At 42.7% G+C, this 24,134-nt stretch overlaps 1 protein-coding gene across 2 annotated transcripts; it reads right to left on the bottom strand.

Annotated features, from left to right (window-relative positions):
- Positions 1-862: 862 nt before the first annotated feature.
- On the bottom strand, positions 863-24,134 carry LOC121373980. 2 transcript variants are annotated; one of them, XR_005958166.1, is made up of 6 exons: positions 23,871-24,134; positions 21,523-21,577; positions 20,955-21,229; positions 20,506-20,569; positions 1,863-2,136; positions 863-918 (listed from the first exon to the last, which is right to left on the bottom strand). XR_005958166.1 is itself a non-coding variant. In XM_041500835.1 (5 exons), the coding sequence occupies exons 1-5, from the start codon at positions 24,085-24,087 to the stop codon at positions 1,989-1,991; spliced, it is 759 nt and encodes a 252-aa protein (XP_041356769.1). In that variant the 5' UTR covers positions 24,088-24,134; the 3' UTR covers positions 1,412-1,988. The 2 variants fall into 2 exon arrangements, 1 of the variants encoding a protein (XP_041356769.1); XM_041500835.1 differs by lacking the exon at positions 863-918 and having other exon boundaries at positions 1,412-2,136.

The raw sequence follows: 24,134 nt of genomic DNA, 5'->3' as shown, positions 1-24,134 counted from the left end.
TTCGGTTCATAATTACATGAACCAAAAAATAATTGCGGTCAAATCTTATAATTAAATTTATATGCATACTTTAACAATACATAACTGAATTTATTTTGTTTAGTTTTAAACACGCCTGTAGTATTGTTTGTGTAAACTTCATTGATACTTATGTCGCGTAAGAATGCGAACGTTCATTCACTATTATTTGAATCAGCTGATGTTTGTAAATGACGTCATTTCCACTAGCTGCTGTGCATTTTTACGGATCATTTGGTTATATTGGAAGGAATTGTCCTATTCCTGTTTAGTTTATATTTTATAAAAGTGAATGAAGGGAATGTGTCTAACATTTATGCTGTCGGTGGAACCATTTAATTTTCGCCAACAGCTGTAGAACATCACTTACAAGTAAGTTACAGGCGTGAAGTTTCCTACATGATTTCTTTGGCCACTGACCGAGTCTCATGTCATGATTAGCGAAGATTTTTTTTTTTTTTGGGGGGGGGGGGGGGGGGGGGTGTGTGTGTGTAATCAATGCGTATAGATCTACATGTCTACTCTGCTATAGCATTAACCATTAATTTACATATACATTTTTTGTATTGCTTTTGTAGCTTTCACGTGTGTTTTCTTCAAAATATCTAAATATGATTGCTAGAATAATCTGGCTTGTTGTACAAAAGTAGTGCGTGGGGGGGGGGGGGGGGGGGGAGTAGTAGGCGTGGCTTAAAAATTGTTCGGTTCATCGAGATATGAACGAAAACAGTAAGCAATTCTGGACCAATCAGATTGCCGTAAAGTGTATAGACGCAAAGAAAATTTAATTATTAAAACGTAACATGAATAAATCAGATTTGTATTCAAGGCTATATTATTCTTACCGTTTGTCATTTCGGTATTCTTCTTGTTTGTTTACACTGACAGTAACTTTGGTTCCTGAAAATGTGTTTAGTTAACTTTAAATCTAATGTCAAAATAAACAAACATATTTTCAATTTACGTAAACCTAATTTAAAAAATAGAAGAATAAAACAAATAATAAACACAACCACTAAGTTTAGAAAATTTGTAACAACACAGTTTACATTTCCAACTTTTTAAAATCTTTACATGCACATGTAAATTAAGACAAAACTAATATTGGTGGAATAAAGACTGAATACAGTGGAAGACAAGATTGGGACAAGATGATTTAACTGCATAAAGTGGAAGACAAGATTGGGACAAGATGATTTAACTGCATAAAGTGGAAGACAAGATTGGGACAAGATGATTTAACTGAATAAAGTGGAAGACAAGATTGGGACAAGATGATTTAACTGCATAAAGTGGAAGACAGGATTGGGACAAGATGATTTAACTGAATAAAGTGGAAGACAAGATTGGGACAAGCTGATTTAACTGAATAAAGTAGAAAACAAGATTGGGACAAGCTGATTTAACTGAATAAAGTGGAAGACAAGATTGGGACAAGCTGATTTAACTGAATAAAGTAGAAAACAAGATTGGGACAAGCTGATTTAACTGAATAAAGTGGAAGACAAGATTGGGATTGGGACAAGGTGATTTAACTGCAGTTAGTTCAGCAAATCTTTGAATCAATATACTCAATTCTAACACTACTATGTGTGATACGATTTGTACACGAGTAACAATTCTACCATTTACAAATGTCACTTTGGGTTTGAGACCATTTTATTTTTTGCGCAGAAACATTTTTACGAGTATATATTTAAATTAATAAGCAATCTCCACATTTTATTGGCGATCAGAGGCACCGAAACACACGTGCACGCCATCATTGCATGGAAGAGAGCTACACATATATTATATACAATGCAAACTTTTGATGAAACTAAATCTTTTTTCATTTAGTTTACCATTAGTTATATTTCGAAACATCTCTTGTAGTTTCTTCTTGAGTTCTATTTTAGCTTGCTGGTCCAATTTACCAGAGAGAAAAAGACGAAACATTTGATCATGTCTGTACACGTCTGGTAACGACACTAACACGTGGAAAGCCAGTCCCGTATATCGTTCAGCTGAGACAGTTTTAGTTTCAAAACCTTCGTCACATTTCTGAATTCTATGACTCTGGAGTCCACAGGTTTGCCATCCTTCTTCAGAAAATAGGCCAATTTCCAAACAGACCTTCTAAAATAATAATACAATTATTTTCTGTTAGATATTCTCAGAATAAAAGCTGGATTATATACATGTATACACGAACACATATAGTACGGACGATTTATCTATACTCTTCAAAAAGAGTAGGGGAACTTTAATAAGAATTTACAATTGCCAAAATTGTAAGGTATATTAGCTGTGGGGAATGGTTATATGATAATAGTGAATTAATTGGGCTAGCAATACAACCGGTAGTTCAGTATTACAGTACCACCAAAGATCTTGAAGGGCGATTGGGGTCAGAAGTGAAATTTGAACGTTGACGTTTCTTATCAGTAAATCGCAAATTCAAACAATAAAAATGACTAAAAACAAAACAATAACAACTGTATGATCAACAGAATGAAAACGATTGACAGAAATAATGTTCCACAGTGATTATTGGACGTTCTTGGAATTTGTCAAAATCGAGAATGACACCCCATGCACGTGTACGGGGCAACTGCCTGATGCACGTGCAAACTATGGAATGTGTTTCGGTGTGTTGATAAACAGACCTGAACGTTATTTACTAGGATGTATGTGGTCAAAACGTATGTTCGGTCTAATAGTTGATATTAACATTAGTATTAACATTAGAATTAGTATTTCAGGTTCCCCAACGTTTTTGGAAGAGTATATGTTGGAGAGTCAGGAAGGTTTCAACATTGATTCTTATGTAGTCCAGGAGCCAGGTAGATTTATCTATGTCGGAGAGTCAGGGAGGTTTCAACATTGATTCTTATGTAGTCCAGGAGCCAGGTAGATTTATCTATGTCGGAGAGTATGTCAGGAGCCAGGTAGATGTATCTATGTCGGAGAGTCAGGGAGGTTTCAACATTGATTCTTATGTAGTCCAGGAGCCAGGTAGATTTATCTATGTCGGAGAGTCAGGGAGGTTTCAACATTGATTCTCATGTAGTCCAGGAGCCAGGTAGATTTTTCTATGTCGGAGAGTATGTCGGAGTGTCAGGGAGGTTTCAACATTGATTCTCATGTAGTCCAGGAGCCAGGTAGATTTATCTATGTCGGAGAGTATGTCGGAGTGTCAGGGAGGTTTCAACATTGATTCTCATGTAGTCCAGGAGCCAGGTAGATTTATCTATGTCGGAGAGTATGTCGGAGTGTCAGGGAGGTTTCAACATTGATTCTTATGTAGTCCAGGAGCCAGGTAGATTTATCTATGTCGGAGAGTCAGCATCAAAGTCAAATTTGTTCGATCTGTTGCTACCCCCAAAACAACATTCCACGGGACAAACCAGCCTCGGTGGCGTCGTGGCAGGCCATCGGTCTACAGGCTGGTAGGGAACTGGGTTCGGATCCCAGTCGAGGCATGGGATTTTTAATCCAGATACCGACTCCAAACCCTGAGTGACTGATCCGCAAGGCTCAATGGGTAGGTGTAAACCACTTGCACCGACCAGTGATCCATAACTGGTTCAACAAAGGCCATGGTTTGTGCTATCCTGCCTGTGGGAAGCGCAAATAAAAGATCCCTTGCTGCCTGTCGTAAAAAAGAGTAGCCTATGTGGCGACAGCGGCTTTCCTCTAAAAACAGTGTCAGAATGACCATATGTTTGACGTCCAATAGCCGATGATAAGATAAAAAAATCAATGTGCTCTAGTGGCGTCGTTAAATAAACCAAACTTTACTTTTTTTCCACGGGACAAAACCAAATTTCAGTTATAGGGGAGATTAAAGTATTTTAAAATGTTTTTTGTGACGTTAAATATTCAAAGGTTCCATTTTGAGTTGATGGATTTTCATAATTGGTCAATTCGACCTACATTTTCAAGGTCAAATGGAGGTCATTGTTTCTAAATATATAGTATGCTGTAAATGACACAAATCACTGGTTTCTTTTAATTGTTTCTAATAATATTGATCAATAATGGTCATATTATTACTTTGGTTTATAGATATATCCGTTACACATGTAGTAATGGTGCTTCCTGAATGAAATTTCAGGTGCAGATCCATAATTTAATGAAAGTGGGAGATGTTTAGGAAAATCTACATTTTGGGGCATGGTTTGTTAAAAATGAGTACCCTTGCTTACTGAGGTCTGTACAGGGTATAGTTTATGGTAAGTGTAGGTACAGTTTATGGCGAGGGTAGGTACTCACGCGAAATTGACCGTTAAGGGTCATTTTGTGGTCATTTTAGGTCACATTTGGGGGGAAATGTTTACATGTTTCTTATCTTTGAGGGCTTTTTACAAATATGTTACTTAAAGTTCGCTTTTCATAAACATGATTAGAATGGATCATTATATATTACAATTTACATGCAAACTATAGGGAAACTTGATATAAAAATTAACTGATCTCGAAATTATGCGTTTCGTGGGCAGATCCAGAATTTAATCAAAGGAGAAGCTAATTTCTGAATGGGCTATGTCCACATTTTGGGCATGGGTTTTTAGCAATGGGTACTCATGTTTAGTGAGGTATTTACAGGGTATGGGTTATGGTGAGTGTAGGTACAGTTTATGGCGATGGTGGGTACCCACACGAAATTGACCTTTACGGGTCATTCTGGGGGTCATTTGAGGTCAAATTAGGGAAACATTTTTGTTTACATTTTCTTATTTTTGAGGGTACGGCTCTTTACAAATATGCTACTTAAAGTTCGCTTTTCATAAATATGATAAGAACGGATCATTATATATTACAATTTACATGCAAACCATAGGGAAACATTATATAAAAATCAACTGATCTCGACATTATTTGTTTACTAATGTCTAAAATAATTAATGGTAGCTTTGTTAGAAATGGGTACCCGTGTTTATTGAGATTTTCCTTAATTTGTGCTTAATTTGTGCCAAATGACTTTAAATGACCCCTACATTAAACATGACCTTTGAAGAAAGAAAGAAAGAAAGAAACGTTTTATTTAACGACGCACTCAACACATTTTATTTACGGTTATATGGCGTCAGACATATGATTAAGGACCACACAGAGTTTGAGAGGAAACCCGCTGTCGCCACTATATGGGCTGCTCTTTCCGATTAGCAGCAAGGGATCTTTTATTTGTGCTTCCCATAGGTAGGATAGCACAAACCATGGCCTTTGTTGAACCAGTTATGGATTACTGGTCGGTGCAAGTGGTTTACACCTACCCAGGGTTTGGAGTCGGTATCTGGATTAAAAATCCCATGCCTCGACTGGGATCCGAACCCAGTACCTACCAGCCTATAGACTGATGGCCTAACCACGACGCCACCGAGGCCAGTCATGACCTTTAACGTCATAATTACGGGATACCTACCCTCTCTGTAAACCTTACCCTATATAGCATTAAGCATGTGTTTCCATTTCTAAGAAAACGTGCCTGAAAAAATGTTTGGCCAGTCGTTTAAAAAGAAAGTTAGGATCTGTTTACATTCCCAATATATGAAGCATATTTCGTTTCATTCTATACCAAAATATATATATATATACAGTCAAACCTGTCTTAGCGGCCATCTATACTCAGCGGTCACATGCCTTAAGCGGCCACCTTTTTCCCTCCCGAACGATTTATAATGTAAATGCACCTGTAATAAGCGTTCACCTGTCTAACGCGGCCAGCGGCCACCTAAATCGGATCCCAAATCGCCAAAATACCTGTATTAAGCGGCCACTTACTATGACAATACACCGCATGAAGTAGGAATTAAATTATTAAATGGAAAAAGAAAACAAACTTGTTGAGAACGATTAATTTAATACATTCCATTTGCATTATTTCTGAAGGAGACGACATTTCAAAAGTTGATTTATAGTCAACTGTGAAGCACACATCCGTTAATTAGCAGTACAGACGGTAAAACAAGAAACAACAAGAAACGTTTTAAAGACTATATATGTGGCAACCTGTACTCAGCGGCCACCTGTCTTAAGCGGCCACTTCTATCTACAAAATATAGTTTGTTTGTACAATGTTGCTGAATGACAATGTTTGTTAATGTTCCTGGAATGGGACAGCATGCCCAAATGCACCTAAAACAAATTAACGCATGTTGTGGCACGTTGTGCGACAATTGCAGGAGATCAGCGTGAAATGAGGTAAGATTTTGACGAATGCACGTGAAACTCGGGGAAAATATTGAGGTAGTGATAAGTATTTAAAGATGCAATGCTCGCAATGGTGTCTCATTTCCATTTCGACGTAGACGAGTTACACGATGCCAAGACTAAGCCTCCAGTTAGGTTAATCGCATAATAACTGCAGCACAAGATCGTTACATCCAGGTTCTGCACTTGCGTCACCGAACTGCCTCAGCAACCAACACTGCTGGACGCATACCTGGTTTGAGAAGGGTGTCTACACAAACCATTCGGAACCAACTTCGAGAAGTTGGTTTACGGGCTAGAAGACCGTATGTTGGCCCCCTCCTGCTACGTCAACATCGACATTTACGTGTTTGCTGGTGCACGAATGTACAGGGGTGGAACTTGGGAAACTGGCGGCGAGTATGGTTCAGCGACGAGTCACGTTTCCTTCTACAGCGACGTGATGGACGACAACGTGTTTACAGCCCCCGCAATGAACGTCGCCCAAGTTGACAGATTCGGTGGAGGGAGTGTCATAATGTCGGGAGCCATCTTATACACCGGCAGAAGTGAACTTGTGTTCGTACAAGGCAACCTGTTGCTTCCGCAACTGTCACATGCACTGCAGGATGAGTGGGCTAGGATTCCACGTGCCCGGATTCAGAGACTCATTCAGTCTATGCCAAGGAGATGTCGCGCAGTGATTGCTGCTGCAGGTGGCCACACAAGGTACTAATTACAGCGCTGTTTGGTGCCGAAAACGCTTCCACTGCCGTCGGTCCATAACAAGAACATTGTCACATATTCATGTCAAATTTGACTGTGATACGATCATAAATAACGACATTATGCTATTATGTATTAAAGAGAAAATTCCATGAATATTTCGGCTATGCGTTTCTTTTTTGACAGAGTATATAAGATTAAGTAAGACTGTCAGATCATACATAGGTCTTGCTGGAGGTACATTCAAGGAGAGGTTTAACAACCACACTAAATCTTTCAAATATGAACGCTATGAAAAAGAGACAGAACTGTCAAAATACATCTGGGAACTCAAACGAAAAAAACCCGCCTATCACATCAATTGGGAAATCGTCAGGAAATCGGACACACGGAAACGCAGCTCGGGACAATGCAACCTGTGCATCGAGGAGAAGCTCTCAATACTATTTGAAAAAGGAAACAAGCTACTCAACAAAAGGACAGAACTCATATCAAAATGCCGCCACAGCAACAAGCCGAGAGTCTCACGACTGACGTGCCATGACGTCAGGAGCGCACCGCCGCGTACACACAGCGTGACGTCACCTTAACTGTCACAATTATAAACACTCATCTGATGAAGGCGAGGAGCCTGAAACTCCGAGTAATGAGTTATTAGTGAATACTAAAAATTTAGTATATATATATATATATATATATATATATATATGTATATGTATATGTACATGTATATATATATATATATATATATATATATATATATATATATATATATATATATATATATTTCATATTTATATTCATAAACATCTTTGGAACAGGGGTGGGAATTCCCCTCGGATCAGCTGTTTTCCTCTCATGGAACATTGCGTTTCCTCACATTTTAATCGTCCTTTCTTCCAAAATGTGTCAGATGCACATATTTTAACCTAGGATTTCAAGAATTTCCGGGACCTTTCTAGATTTCCTCCTTTTTACAGTTCACCAATTCCCACCCCTGTTGGAACAATTAGTTAACTTAAAAATAACATTTGACTTTATTCAGATTGAGAAACTGTCAATTTAATTTAATCAGTATCCCTGTGTCTTTCGGTAGCTGTTGACCGAAGAAACAATTTTGTCATACCATTAAAACGTACTCATTCCCAGCTAACGCACCGGTTTATTTTTTTATAACGTCTATACCAATGCACATTATAATAGCCTGTCGTTTTATATGCATTGAAGAGCCAGTTATCTAGATATACAGTATTTAGAAGGGTGTATCGCACGAAATTAATATTGTAAAATAAATGCATTTTTCGTTCCAATTTTCCCAGTTAACATGCAAATTGTGCTGATCAATTAGATACATTTAATAAACAAAAGTAAACCTTTAATAGCACATTGATAAAAAAATAATAATACGAAGAGATAAAATCTCGATTTTGAACCCAACTACACGTAGCGTCTAAAATGACACCCTAAAGGTCAAAATGGCGTAAGTACTTACCATTACTATAAGCCATGCCCTGCACAGATCTCAATAAGCATCAACTTTTTTTTAATGCATGTCTTAGACACTTGTAAACACATTTCTTCGAGATAAATTTATTTCAATATCAATAGGTTACATGTACACTGTAATGATCTAATGTAATTATGAAATGAATCTAGGAAGAGTGAACACCATGTAGCATATCTGTAAAAAACATCATGTAGCATATCTGTAAAAACCCTAGTCCTATCATCAAAGTTGTAAAAGATGTAAAAACTTAATTTCCCTAATTTGACCCTAAATGACCCCCAAAATGACCTTTAAATGTCATCTTTGCATGGGTACCTACCCTCACCATGAACTACACCTACCCTCACCACAAACCATACCCTGTATATCTATACACCAGAGTATTAATATGATCAGTATTGATCAATGACTTGTGTCATTTACAACATTATTACATATTCAGAAACAATTGCCTTCATTTGACCTTGAGAATGTAGGTCAATCTGACATCAACACGTATTACATACTTTCAAAGCTACATCCTACCCCAAAACAGGAACATTAAGCCACTTAAATTGCTTCCACCCAAGTGGCATTGACAGTTCATATTAATCCATTTATAAAGTCAGTAGCATCCCATTAAAGAACCCTAACCCTAACCGTAACCCTAACCCTAAATCCTACCCCAAAACAAGAACATTAAGCCACTTCAATTGCTTACACCCAAGTGGCTTTGCCAGTTCATATTAATCCATTTATAAAGTCAGTAGCATCCCATTAAAGAACCCTAACCCTAACCCTAAACATAACTCTAAATCCTACCCCAAAGCAAGAACATTAAGCCACTTAAATTGCTTACACCCAAGTGGCATTGACAGTTCATATTAATCCATTTATAAAGTCAGTAGCATCCCATTAAAGAACCCTAACCCTAACCCTAACCCTAAATCCTACCCCAAAACAAGAACATTAAGTCACTTAAATTGCTTACACCCAAGTGGCATTGACAGTTCATATTAATCCATTTATAAAGTCAGTAGCATCCCATTAAAGAACCCTAACCCTAACCCTAACCCTAAATCCTACCCCAAAACAAGAACATTAAGCCACTTAAATTGCTTACACCCAAGTGGCTTTGACAGTTCATATTAATCCATTTATAAAGTCAGTAGCATCCCATTAAAGAACCCTAACCCTAACCCTAACCCTAACCCTAACCCTAAATCCTACCCCAAAGCAAGAACATTAAGCCACTTAAATTGCTTACACCCAAGTGGCTTTGACAGTTCATATTAATCCATTTATAAAGTCAGTAGTATCCCATTAAAGAACCCTAACCCTAACCCTAACCCTAACCTTAAATCCTACCCCAAAACAAGAACATTAAGCCACTTCAATTGCTTACACCCAAGTGGCTTTGACAGTTCATATTAATCCATTTATAAAGTCAGTAGTATCCCATTAAAGAACCCTAACCCTAACCCTAACACTAACCCTAAACCCTACCCCAAAACAGGAACATTAAGCCACTTAAATTGCTTACACCCAAGTGGCTTTGACAGTTCATATTAATCAATTTATAAAGTCAGTAGCATCCCATTAAAAAATACGGCCATTTCAAATATTCTATAAAATTAGCTTGCCAAAATTAGGATTCAAACAATCTGTTCGGTCAGTGTAACGTCCGTCACAATAAAAATAATAGAATTATGTCAGAAAAAAATCAAAAGGCAAATAAACTTGTCCTTTGTAATTCTCGTAGCACTAGTCAAGGTAAAGGTAATAAATAGGTCAATCAGTCTTCAAATTATGTGATTTGAATTTGGCAGAAGAAAGAAAACTAACACCCGTGACATGTAACGTCCGTCACAGAAAAAATGTGGATTCTGTAACATCCGTCACATTCTAATAAGTCCAAGAAAGACTTCATTTAGCATCTTTAGCACAAAAGCTGGCTTCACAATTTACCCACAATTCTTTAGTACTTCAAAGGACTATCCTGAGGTTTCTACCCAAGCAAAATTTCTGTTTGTCCCCCCCCCCCCCCCCAACAAAATAAATAGACATCTGTTTCTTCATTTTTGTAAAACACAATCTTATCGTATTATCTTTTAAATATAAAGTTTTATACGGATAAATACATTGTGTATGACATTTAGGCAATTTTTTTTTTTTTAAATAATACATTTGTCTGTATAAAATTATTTGAGACAAAAATTGATATAGGTTATAGAGATACCCATAATATGAACAAATAAATAAATGATAATTTTAATAATGTAAAAATTATTTATTGCCAAATATTTGTTTTTAAATGGCTACAAACTGAGGATAGTCCCTTTTACCATTTGCATGTATATGTTCAACAGTTAACTTCCAATTTAAAAAAGTAACATAAAAGTATGCACTCGTAAAATACAGATAATGTTGTACAAATCTAAGTTGTGATTGGTGGATTTTGGCACACATGTATAATGAAGAAGAACAAAGAAATGTTTTATTTAACGACGCACTCAACACATTTTACTTACGGTTATATGGCGTCAGACATATGGTTAAGGACCACACAGAGAGGAAATCCGCTGTCGCCACTTCATGGGCTACTCTTTTCGACTAGCAGCAAGGGAACTTTATATGCGCCATCCCACATACAGGATAGTACATACCACGGCCTTTGTTACACCAGTTGTGGAGTACTGGCTGGAAAGAGATATAGCCCAATGGGTTCACCGACGGAGATCGATCCTAGACCTACTGAGCATCAAGCAAACCCTTTACCACTGGGCCACGACCCGCCCCTTTGTGTATAACGACAACCCTTTACCACTGAGATACGTCCCACCACGTCCCGCCCCTTCGTGTATAACGACAACTCTACCGCTGGGCCACGTCCTGCATCTTCGTGTATAACGACAACTCTTTACCGCTGGGCCACGTCCCGCCCCTTCGTGTATAACGACAACTCTACCGCTGGGCCACGTCCCGCCACTTCGTGTATAACGACAACTCTTTACCGCTGGGCCACGTCCCGCCCCTTCGTGTATAACGACAACTCTTTGCCGCTGGGCCACGTCCCGCCCCTTCGTGTATAACGACAACTCTTTGCCGCTGGGCCACGTCCCGCCCCTTCGTGTATAACGACAACTCTTTGCCGCTGGGCCGCGTCCCGCCCATTCGTGTATAACGACAACCCCTTGCCACTGGGCCGCGACCCGCCCCTTCGTGTATAACGACAACCCCTTGCCACTGGGCCGCGTCCCGCCCCATCGTGTATAACCACAACTCTTTGCCGCTGGGCCACGTACCGCCCCTTCGTGAATAACGACAACCCTTTACCGCTGGGCCGCGTCCCGCCCATTCGTGTATAACGACAACCCCTTGCCACTGGGCCGCGACCCGCCCCTTCGTGTATAACGACAACCCCTTGCCACTGGGCCGCGTCCCGCCCCTTCGTGTATAACGACAACCCTTTGCCGCTGGGCCACGTCCCGCCCCTTCGTGTATAACGACAACCCTTTGCCGGTGCGCCACGTCCCGCCCCTTCGTGTATAACGACAACCCTTTGCCGCTGGGCCACGTCCCGCCCCTTCGTGTATAACGACAACCCTTTGCCGCTGGGCCACGTCCCGCCCCTTCGTGTATAACGACAACTCTTTGCCACTGGGCCACGTCCCGCCCCTTCGTGTATAACGTCAAATCTTTGCTACTGGGCCACGTCCCGCCCCTTCGTGTATAACGACAACCCCTTGCCACTGGGCCACGTCCCGCCCCTTCGTGTATAACGACAACCCTTTGCCGCTGGATCACGTCCCTCCCGTTCGTGTATAACGACAACCCTTTGCCGCTGGGCCACGTCCCGCCCCTTCGTGTATAACGACAAATCTTTGCCACTGGGCCACGTCCCGCCCCTTCGTGTATAACGACAAATCTTTGCCACTGGGCCACGTCCCGCCCCTTTGTCCCTTTGTGTATAACGACAACTCTTTACCGCTGGGCCACGTTCCGCCCCTTCGTGTATAACGACAACCCTCTGCCGCTGGATCACGTCCCTCCCGTTCGTGTATAACGACAACCCTTTGCCGCTGGGCCACGTCCCGCCCCTTCGTGTATAACGACAACTCTTTGCCACTGGGCCACGTCCCGCCCCTTCGTGTATAACGACAAATCTTTGCTACTGGGCCACGTCCCGCCCCTTCGTGTATAACGACAACCCCTTGCCACTGGGCCACGTCCCGCCCCTTCGTGTATAACGACAACCCTCTGCCGCTGGATCACGTCCCTCCCGTTCGTGTATAACGACAACCCTTTGCCGCTGGGCCACGTCCCGCCCCTTCGTGTATAACGACAAATCTTTGCCACTGGGCCACGTCCCGCCCCTTCGTGTATAACGACAAATCTTTGCCACTGGGCCACGTCCCACCCCTTTGTCCCTTTGTGTATAACGACAACTCTTTACCGCTGGGCCACGTCCCGCCCCTTCGTGTATAACGACAACTCTTTGCCACTGGGCCACGTCCCGCCCCTTCGTGTATAACGACAAATCTTTGCCACTGGGCCACGTCCCGCCCCTTCGTGTATAACGACAAATCTTTGCCACTGGGCCACGTCCCGCCCCTTTGTCCCTTTGTGTATAACGACAACTCTTTACCGCTGGGCCACGTCCCGCCCCTTCGTGTATAACGACAACTCTTTGCCACTGGGCCACGTCCCGCCCCTTCGTGTATAACGACAAATCTTTGCCACTGGGCCACGTCCCGCCCCTTCGTGTATAACGACAAATCTTTGCCACTGGGCCACGTCCCGCCCCTTTATCCCTTTGTGTATAACGACAACTCTTTACCGCTGGGCCACGTTCCGCCCCTTCGTGTATAACGACAACTCTTTGCCACTGGGCCACGTCCCGCCCCTTTGTCCATTTGTGTATAACGACAACCCTTTGCCACTGGGCCACGTCCCGCCCCTTCGTGTATAACGACAACCCCTTGCCACTGGGCCACGTCCCGCCCCTTCGTGTATAACGACAACCCTCTGCCGCTGGATCACGTCCCTCCCGTTCGTGTATAACGACAACCCTTAGCCGCTGGACCACGTCCCGCCCCTTCGTGTATAACGACAACTCTTTGCCACTGGGCCACGTCCCGCCCCTTCGTGTATAACGTCAAATCTTTGCTACTGGGCCACGTCCCGCCCCTTCGTGTATAACGACAACCCCTTGCCACTGGGCCACGTCCCGCCCCTCCGTGTATAACGACAACCCTTTGCCGCTGGATCACGTCCCTCCCGTTCGTGTATAACGACAACCCTTTGCCGCTGGGCCACGTCCCGCCCCTTCGTGTATAACGACAAATCTTTGCCACTGGGCCACGTCCCGCCCCTTCGTGTATAACGACAAATCTTTGCCACTGGGCCACGTCCCGCCCCTTTGTCCCTTTGTGTATAACGACAACTCTTTACCGCTGGGCCACGTTCCGCCCCTTCGTGTATAACGACAACCCTCTGCCGCTGGATCACGTCCCTCCCGTTCGTGTATAACGACAACCCTTTGCCGCTGGGCCACGTCCCGCCCCTTCGTGTATAACGACAACTCTTTGCCACTGGGCCACGTCCCGCCCCTTCGTGTATAACGACAAATCTTTGCTACTGGGCCACGTCCCGCCCCTTCGTGTATAACGACAACCCCTTGCCACTGGGCCACGTCCCGCCCCTTCGTGTATAACGACAACCCTCTGCCGCTGGATCACGTCCCTCCCGTTCGTGTATAACGACAACCCTTTGCCGCTGGGCCATGTCCCGCCCCTTCGTGTATAACGACAAATCTTTGCCACTGGGCCACGTCCCGCCCCTTCGTGTATAACGACAAATCTTTGCCACTGGGCCACGTCCCGCCCCTTTGTCCCTTTGTGTATAACGACAACTCTTTACCGCTGGGCCACGTCCCGCCCCTTCGTGTATAACGACAACTCTTTGCCACTGGGCCACGTCCCGCCCCTTCGTGTATAACGACAAATCTTTGCCACTGGGCCACGTCCCGCCCCTTCGTGTATAACGACAACCCTTTGCCGCTGGATCACGTCCCTCCCGTTCGTGTATAACGACAACCCTTTGCCGCTGGGCCACGTCCCGCCCCTTCGTGTATAACGACAAATCTTTGCCACTGGGCCACGTCCCGCCCCTTCGTGTATAACGACAAATCTTTGCCACTGGGCCACGTCCCGCCCCTTTGTCCCTTTGTGTATAACGACAACTCTTTACCGCTGGGCCACGTTCCGCCCCTTCGTGTATAACGACATCCCTCTGCCGCTGGATCACGTCCCTCCCGTTCGTGTATAACGACAACCCTTTGCCGCTGGGCCACGTCCCGCCCCTTCGTGTATAACGACAACTATTTGCCACTGGGCCACGTCCCGCCCCTTCGTGTATAACGACAAATCTTTGCCACTGGGCCACGTCCCGCCCCTTCGTGTATAACGACAAATCTTTGCCACTGGGCCACGTCCCGCCCCTTTGTCCCTTTGTGTATAACGACAACTCTTTACCGCTGGGCCACGTCCCGCCCCTTCGTGTATAACGACAACTCTTTGCCACTGGGCCACGTCCCGCCCCTTCGTGTATAACCACAAATCTTTGCCACTGGGCCACGTCCCGCCCCTTCGTGTATAACGACAAATCTTTGCCACTGGGCCACGTCCCGCCCCTTTATCCCTTTGTGTATAACGACAACTCTTTACCGCTGGGCCACGTTCCGCCCCTTCGTGTATAACGACAACTCTTTGCCACTGGGCCACGTCCCGCCCCTTTGTCCATTTGTGTATAACGACAACCCTTTGCCACTGGGCCACGTCCCGCCCCTTCGTGTATACGACAACCCCTTGCCACTGGGCCACGTCCCGCCCCTTCGTGTATAACGACAACCCTCTGCCGCTGGATCACGTCCCTCCCGTTCGTGTATAACGACAACCCTTAGCCGCTGGGCCACGTCCCGCCCCTTCGTGTATAACGACAACTCTTTGCCACTGGGCCACGTCCCGCCCCTTCGTGTATAACGTCAAATCTTTGCTACTGGGCCACGTCCCGCCCCTTCGTGTATAACGACAACCCCTTGCCACTGGGCCACGTCCCGCCCCTTCGTGTATAACGACAAATCTTTGCCACTGGGCCACGTCCCGCCCCTTCGTGTATAACGACAACGTTCCGCCCCTTCTTTGCCTGCTGGGCCACGTCCCGCCCCTTCGTGTATAACGACAACCCTTTGCCACTGGGCCACGTCCCGCCCCTTCGTGTATAACGACAAATCTTTGCCACTGGGCCACGTCCCTCCCTTTGTCCCTTTGTGTATAACGACAACTCTTTACCGCTGGGCCACGTTCCGCCCCTTCGTGTATAACGACAACCCTCTGCCGCTGGATCACGTCCCTCCCGTTCGTGTATAACGACAACCCTTTGCCGCTGGGCCACGTCCCGCCCCTTCGTGTATAACGACAACTCTTTGCCACTGGGCCACGTCCCGCCCCTTCGTGTATAACGACAAATCTTTGCTACTGGGCCACGTCCCGCCCCTTCGTGTATAACGACAACCCCTTGCCACTGGGCCACGTCCCGCCCCTTCGTGTATAACGACAACCCTCTGCCGCTGGATCACGTCCCTCCCGTTCGTGTATAACGACAACCCTTTGCCGCTGGGCCACGTCCCGCCCCTTCGTGTATAACGACAAATCTTTGCCACTGGGCCACGTCCCGCCCCTTCGTGTATAACGACAAATCTTTGCCACTGGGCCACGTCCCGCCCCTTTGTCCCTTTGTGTATAACGACAACTCTTTACCGCTGGGCCACGTCCCGCCCCTTCGTGTATAACGACAACTCTTTGCCACTGGGCCACGTCCCGCCCCTTCGTGTATAACGACAAATCTTTGCCACTGGGCCACGTCCCGCCCCTTCGTGTATAACGACAACCCTTTGCCGCTGGATCACGTCCCTCCCGTTCGTGTATAACGACAACCCTTTGCCGCTGGGCCACGTCCCGCCCCTTCGTGTATAACGACAAATCTTTGCCACTGGGCCACGTCCCGCCCCTTCGTGTATAACGACAAATCTTTGCCACTGGGCCACGTCCCGCCCCTTTGTCCCTTTGTGTACAACTCTTTACCGCTGGGCCACGTTCCGCCCCTTCGTGTATAACGACAACCCTCTGCCGCTGGATCACGTCCCTCCCGTTCGTGTATAACGACAACCCTTTGCCGCTGGGCCACGTCCCGCCCCTTCGTGTATAACGACAAATCTTTGCCACTGGGCCACGTCCCGCCCCTTCGTGTATAACGACAAATCTTTGCCACTGGGCCACGTCCAACCCCTTGCTACTGGGCCACGTCCCGCCCCTTCGTGTATAACGACAACTCTTTGCCGCTGGGCCACGTCCCGCCCCTTCGTGTATAACGACAACTCTTTGCCACTGGGCCACGTCCCGCCCCTTCGTGTATAACGACAAATCTTTGCCACTGGGCCACGTCCCGCCCCTTCGTGTATAACGACAAATCTTTGCCACTGGGCCACGTCCCGCCCCTTTGTCCCTTTGTGTATAACGACAACTCTTTACCGCTGGGCCACGTCCCGCCCCTTCGTGTATAACGATAACTCTTTGCCACTGGGCCACGTCCCGCCCCTTCGTGTATAACGACAAATCTTTGCCACTGGGCCACGTCCCGCCCCTTCGTATATAACGACAAATCTTTGCCACTGGGCCACGTCCCGCCCCCCCTTCGTGTATAACGACAACTCTTTACCGCTGGGCCACGTCCCGTATAACCCCTTTACCGCTGGGCCACATCCCGCCCCTTCGTGTATAACGACAACTCTTTGTCACTGGGCCACGTCCCGCCCCTTTGTCCCTTTGTGTATAACGACAACCCTTTGCCACTGGGCCACGTCCCGCCCCTTCGTGTATAACGACAACTCCTTGCCACTGGGCCACGTCCCGCCCCTTCGTGTATAACGACAACCCTTTGCCGCTGGGCCATGTCCCGCCCATTCGTGTATAACGACAACTCTTTTCCACTGGGCCACGCCCCGCCCCTTCGTGTATAACGACAACTCTTTGCCGCTGGGCCACGTCCCGCCCCTTCGTGTATAACGACAATTCTTTCCAGAATGTGTGTTGTTGTACGCCAGAAGTAAGGCAGATTTGTGATGGGAATCACAAAAAGGCGCGGATTTAGTGGGGGGCCCAAGGGGCTCCCCCTATTTTTGGGGTCAAGTTATTATTATTTTTTAACTATAGCATACACTAGAGTGGAATTACACAAAAATGCACTTATTTCCCAATTTTGAAGATAACAAAAACAGTATGACAATACGAAAAACATACGTTAATATAGCTATTTTGTTACTCATATGCGAGGAAATCGCGTTTCAGGCCACTTAAATTTCAAAATTTCGCATGCCCCCGGACCCCCTAGGAATCTCGGGCCCCCCTATTTAAAAATCATGGATCCGCGCCTGACAAAGTGATCATTATGTACGAAGTAAGTACTACATGAACATGGCCATCCAGAGGGCAAAATCTTCTGTGAGAGAGGGAGGATGGGGGAAATGCTGCCACCACCCATCATGACTGTCACAGAAAAGATTAGTTTTATTTTTTTCATGATGTTAGAGGGGGTTTGTACCATAAATGTCCCCAATATTTTGTCATATCTGGTAGAGCATGAGCATACTGCGTAACTTGTGAAAACGTTGTGTCATAGCTTTTTGTGAGCAGTATTCTTCAGTGGGAAAGTAAGCTGCAGATAAACAGCATGCAGGTAAATCGTCACCTGTCTGTTCATCAGTGCATTTGCCAAGAAGGTTTCCAGCAGGCAAGTTGGCTGGGAAAACGGCTCTAAGGAGGTATGTGGTTTAATCTTTTGAACAGATTGTTTGACTATATTTTCCCCCAAGACTCAAATACAGGGCAATTTAGTTATTTGTACTTTGTGGTGATTATTAATAGGGTTGTTTATTTGTTTGTATTTAGATATACATGTAAGTGGTGTTTATATTACTGCATAATACCAGATGCTATAACTTAGGTAGTGTTACTTTGTTATAGGATAATTGTGTGTGTGTATAGTGTCATCTTCATAAATCAAGGCTAATATTCGTTCCTCGTATTCAGCCTTGATACATGTCGTCAAGAAATCGTGCCACAAAATGCTTAAATTTCATTGGATACGATGAGATCTGATTGCAACGAATCGCAACGCTCCTTATAGATTCCCTTGTTATTGTAAACAAAGATGGCAGCGTCAGCGTCCGGCGGTTAATTTTTGATATTGCTTTCAAGATTGTCACATGTTGCCGATGCTGTGATTCGTCAGCGATGGCATCGTGTAAGGGGCACAATCGGTGTTACAAATTGTCTTCCAATAGAGGGCGCTAGTAGTGGATATTAGTAATCTTGACTACATGTATCAAGGCTGAATACGAGGAACGAATACTAGCCTTGATTTATGAAGATGGTATAGTGTATGCTTGGGTTGTGTAACTGACCGTATTAGAGGTTTAAGCGTAATTTGTGTTGTTGTGCACCAGGAGTAAATATTATGTACTAAGGCTCGGACATTGACTAGAAGCTAGTTGACTCAAACTGGCAAACCATGGACACCGGAATACAGTTTTTGTGGAGATTAATTTAAAGGGACATTCCCGAGTTTGCTGCATTGTAAGATGTTTCCGACTAATAAAATATTTCTACGATTAAACTACATTTTAAATATATTTTCTTGTTTAGAATATCAGTGTCTGTATATTCAATGTGTTTCTGATCGTCTTAATATTTGTAAGAATCCCAAACTGGATTCTGTCTTCAAATAATTCCGTACATACGAAAAAGACATATTTTGCGAAATAAAATAAAATTTAACCTAGTAAAAATATTAGAACTACCATAAACACGTTTAATATACAGCCACTAATATTTTATACAGCAAAATATATTTGATATGTAATTAAAAAGTCTCTGTTAGGCGATAACATCTTAAACATTGTAGAACACTCAGGAATGTCCCTTTAAGGTTGGGGTAGTGTCATGCTGGAGTGAGATCATCATTTTGTATATTCATGTTTTGTATATAAATTTGTTAAAATGTTTTGTTGTTTTACTTATTTCTTGAACAGTATGTCTTGCTGATAGTCAATCTCTCGTCCATCTGTGACAATGATCCAATAAAAGGGATGAGTAGGGTGGTGGTGGCGGACAGTATTCTCTTGTTTTGATTAACCATACATTTTGATAAAACTATTCATGTTTAATGAATCCACATCATAGAACACCAGCTACTACTGTGACCTGTATGAATTATTTCCATGCAACGGTAATCTAAAAATACACACGGATATGAGTTTGGTAGAATTGTAACTTATCATACTTATAGGTTTTTTATTTGCAGATTCATTTGTAACCATGTTAGGCTACAGTGTTTGTCGTCAACCTGACAGTGTTTTCATGAGCTTTACCTTTAAAATAAATGCAAGATGTATCACAGAAATATATATAAGAGTCTATGGATATATTGATAAATCTTTAGCGGCTTTGTATAAAACTGAAAGTTTGATAAAGTTTGGTTACAATTCATCAAAATTCACATCATTATTTTATCATCACAGCAGTGGATAATGAACTGCTTTTTATGGACACAAAATTTAATTTTATTTCAATGGATAAAATGTAACATCTGTCATGTAACATCCGTCACACACATTTGTGTAAACATTTTCTTTATATTCTTGTTCTAGAGTTTAATTATAATTGGTAGTCTTCTATAGTCATGTTACCTTTACTGCAAGGGCAAATATTGATTTGTACAATTTAAGGGTTTACCACAATTAGGCAATGAAGTTAGTTGGCTGTTACCTATGTCCGTTTGAAGTAACGCCCGTCACGCACATAGTTTTGATTGCCCACCAAGCCATAGATATTCCTAGGTACTTTTGTCTGCGGCACCTAATAGACGTGGATTTTGGCAAGTCTCATACATAAGATCAAGTTACTGAGTGTACCACACTAGCATTCAGGCCTCTGAATGTAACGTCTGTCACTGTGGAATTGCCCTTATATAAAATAACTTACCCATGTTGGTCGAGCATTTCTTTCTGAGATGTAATATCAACGGCAATATTCGATACGTTCTCCCCTAGAAGTAATAAAATGTAGTCACAATATCATGTCAATCTAACGGTATACATATAAAGTCTATCATATTATCATGTAGCTTTTCAAAGACATTTTATCAATTGTTTTATAACTTTTATTTTTAAAAATATTATTGTTATGTTCTTGTTATTATAGTTTGTATTTCTATTATTATTTCTATTATTATTATTATTATTATTATTATAAGGAAAGGCTGTGGTGTGTGCTATCCTGCCTGTAGAATGGGGTATATAAACATCCCTTGCTACTAAGGACAAATATATTTGACATCCAATAGCTGATGATTAATAAATCAATGTCCTTTAGTAGAGTCGTTAAATAAAACAAACTTTCAACTACTAATTTTATATAACACAGTTGCATACCTGTTGAATTGGACCAAGCTTTTCTGATCTCCTCCTTTATTTTAGCCATATCCTTTTGTGCCACCTTGCTAGTGAAATAAAGAGGGAAGTGCATGGCATACTCTCGGAGGCTTTGTTCCTTAATCACAGCGTACTTCCCACCTCTTGGTGAACTGACGGTAGCAATCATCTGATCTAAAGACAGTTTCTGGCTGCTATTTAAACGTGGAATCATATTTGTTTTCAGTGTTGTAGCGTTGATTTGCAGGAAGTACTCCAATTTCCACACAGGCTTCCTGTTTGATACAAAACAAAAACAGCCGCACAAAAGGTGTATTTTAAGAATGATGGGTTATCATATTTATAGTAGTTGACTGAAACGTTGCATGTAACAACTTTAGCCATATCCGTTACTATTGTTATGTAAGTGATTTGTTTTGGATGTATACAGCCTACATTATGCGCGCTGTGTGAAGTTTTCAATTAAACTGAGAAAAGGATAAATCAGACTAAGGAATGTAGGAGTTCTACCGGTATGCCACACAGTAATAAGAGCACAATAGAAATCAACGGTAAAATATCAAGTTACCCATGTTGCATAATGTATTCTTTACTTGGTCCTAGGATCACTGTCACTTCTTCGCCTGCAATATATTAACATTCATTTCAAACTCCACAAAAACACAATGTCTACCTGCAACCAACAAATCAAGTAACAAATCAATCTACCTATGTACCTGCCTACTTGCCTTCTACCCAATTATTTAACTACTGACCTACACACACACACACATACACAGACACACACACACAACATAACACACAGATACATACAAAGTTATTACATTTTGAGGCCATTCATAGTTCGTAATAAGTAGGCCTGTGACCATTCAAAAAGTATCTGTGAGCTCATCTGTATTTTGAGTCAACTAAACGTTTTTTCTAAGCATGTTTCTAACGTGATATAAGAAATAAATGTCTAATTCGCTAAAAAATGCTTTCTTAATTTGAAGTGATGTTGTACACCCATGCACAGAAAATACCATTTTAAACAATGGCTATTATGGAATCTAACATACAAGTGACTCTTAGTCTAGGGTGTAAGAATAGACGTCGATTCCTTGTAGGACTTTGACAGGAGGGTCGTAATAACAGTAGCGGGCTCTCTCTCTCTCTCTCTCTCTCTCTCTCTCTCTCTCTCTCTCTCTCTCTCTCTCTCTCTCTCTGATTAAATTAGATATACTGGTCTACCAGCAGATCTAACAGCATTGTGTGGATTCCCCGTGTCCAGGTGACATTTCGTCTGTAAATAATAATTTAAATATCGACCAATCACACTTTTACATTTCAGTTTGTTGACATTCCACAGTCAAAACACAACTCCAGTACACAACATCCAATATCCCTGAACTTGCGTTGTTCAAAATGTTTGAAATATCAGGTGCTGCATTATTGTCCCCTGTTAAATGCTAGGTTAAAATTTACTTTAAACCAGTCGGGAAAATGTTCCTTTCTCTGCGTGTATCTAAGAAACATTTCTTCTGAATTAAGCATTGCAGCCCTACATGTCCATTTCTCATCTGCCAATAGATTGAGAGAATCTTGTAACTGACTTCCTTAATAAGGGGCCGGCACAAAGGATACATCCTGGAGGATAAAGATACAAATAGAAAATCCTTCTGTGTTGCTGGCACCTCTCCTCTAAAGTAGCAAGGAGGCTTGAAATAATATATTTTTAAAAAGAACTCTCATCATCAAGTATGTCTTTATCTTTTGCAATTCTCTTTTTGGCTATAAAGTATTGATGCAGAAGTCGAGAGCTCAAGTTAATAAGTCGAGCGCTGGTGATAATAAATCGGACACTCAGGATAATTGAGCACTCGAGATAATAAGTTAAGCATCTCAGATACCAAATCGAGCACTCGACATAATAAGTCAACAGTTTAACATAATAAGTTCAGCACTGAGGATAATGAGTTAAACGTTCGAGATAATAAGTTGAGCAGTTGAGATAATAAGTCAAGCACGTGAGATAATCAGTAATGCGCTCAAGATAATAAGTCGAGTGTCCATACAGTATACACAGAGAAAAAAGGTCGATCGATGTTTATGTGTGGCTTAAAAGTTCTTTGACAACATCAAATTACGAAAATGTAGATATGAAAAAGCACGTTTTCGTGCGCAGATCACGTTAATGGAAGGTGGGCCTCATTTTGCGATCTCGACTTAATAGGTTGATGTTGAGGGATGAACCTGTTATCTTGAGCTTTCAAATTATAGTGTCGAATGCTATACTTATCTCCTGTCAATGTGTATCTACCTTCAGTGGCATATAGTCATCATAGCAGGTCGAGGAGAGCTCGACATTATAAGTCAAAATCTTTAAGATAATAAGTTAAGCACTCGACAGACAAAACAAGTTAAATAAAACTCGTAACCATTTTGCATTAAGTTTATATACGCAGTCTTAGGCTGTTACGGCCGTGGTTCATATAGCCGAGCTGCAATTCAATTAGATTGTCGTATAAGCAATAGGCGAACTTGTCGGCATATTTCAACATTAAAAAACATGGCGGGGGGGGGGGGGGGGTGCAATAATAAACTCTGGATTGTGTACTACAATAAATATATTTTATAGCTATACTACCACCTTTTATTTCGTCTTTTATATTGAAATTAGTTTCCGGCATTCTTCGTAATTCACCCGAATCATTTCGTATACCCTCGGCATAATTCCGAATGTTTTCAAATTATTTTAAAATCACTGGCATGATTCTGCAAGTAAGGTTTCGATTGGTCGAATGAAAGGTTAACTGGACATGAGCTCTTAGATGCTGTTAGATCCACGTGTAATAGTAACTAACCAGTGGCGCTAAGTTTAATCAGATTGGTTGAGGTGTAATTAAACAAATATTCATTTTCTCCCAATTAGCTCACCTAACACACTCGACCAAACTTTCTGGATAGCAGGTCGGAATTCAGCTTCATTTGTTATAGCAAGAGGTTTGTCCAGAACTAGGGTGTGCACTGACTGTGTAGCAACAACAGTCTCCTGGCTGTGTGTATCCAGTATGATATTCTTGATTCCATTGATTCCCGTGAAAGTCAGCAAACCAAGAGTCTTGAGAATCGTCACATTCATGGGATGAGTCATGGTCGAATCAACTTCAGCGCCATCAACGGAAACAGAATAATGCAGAC

This window comes from Gigantopelta aegis, chromosome 6 (genome assembly GCF_016097555.1).
Source record: "Gigantopelta aegis isolate Gae_Host chromosome 6, Gae_host_genome, whole genome shotgun sequence".
NCBI lineage: Eukaryota > Metazoa > Mollusca > Gastropoda > Neomphalida > Peltospiridae > Gigantopelta > Gigantopelta aegis.
This window is presented reverse-complemented; position numbering and strand designations above follow the sequence as displayed.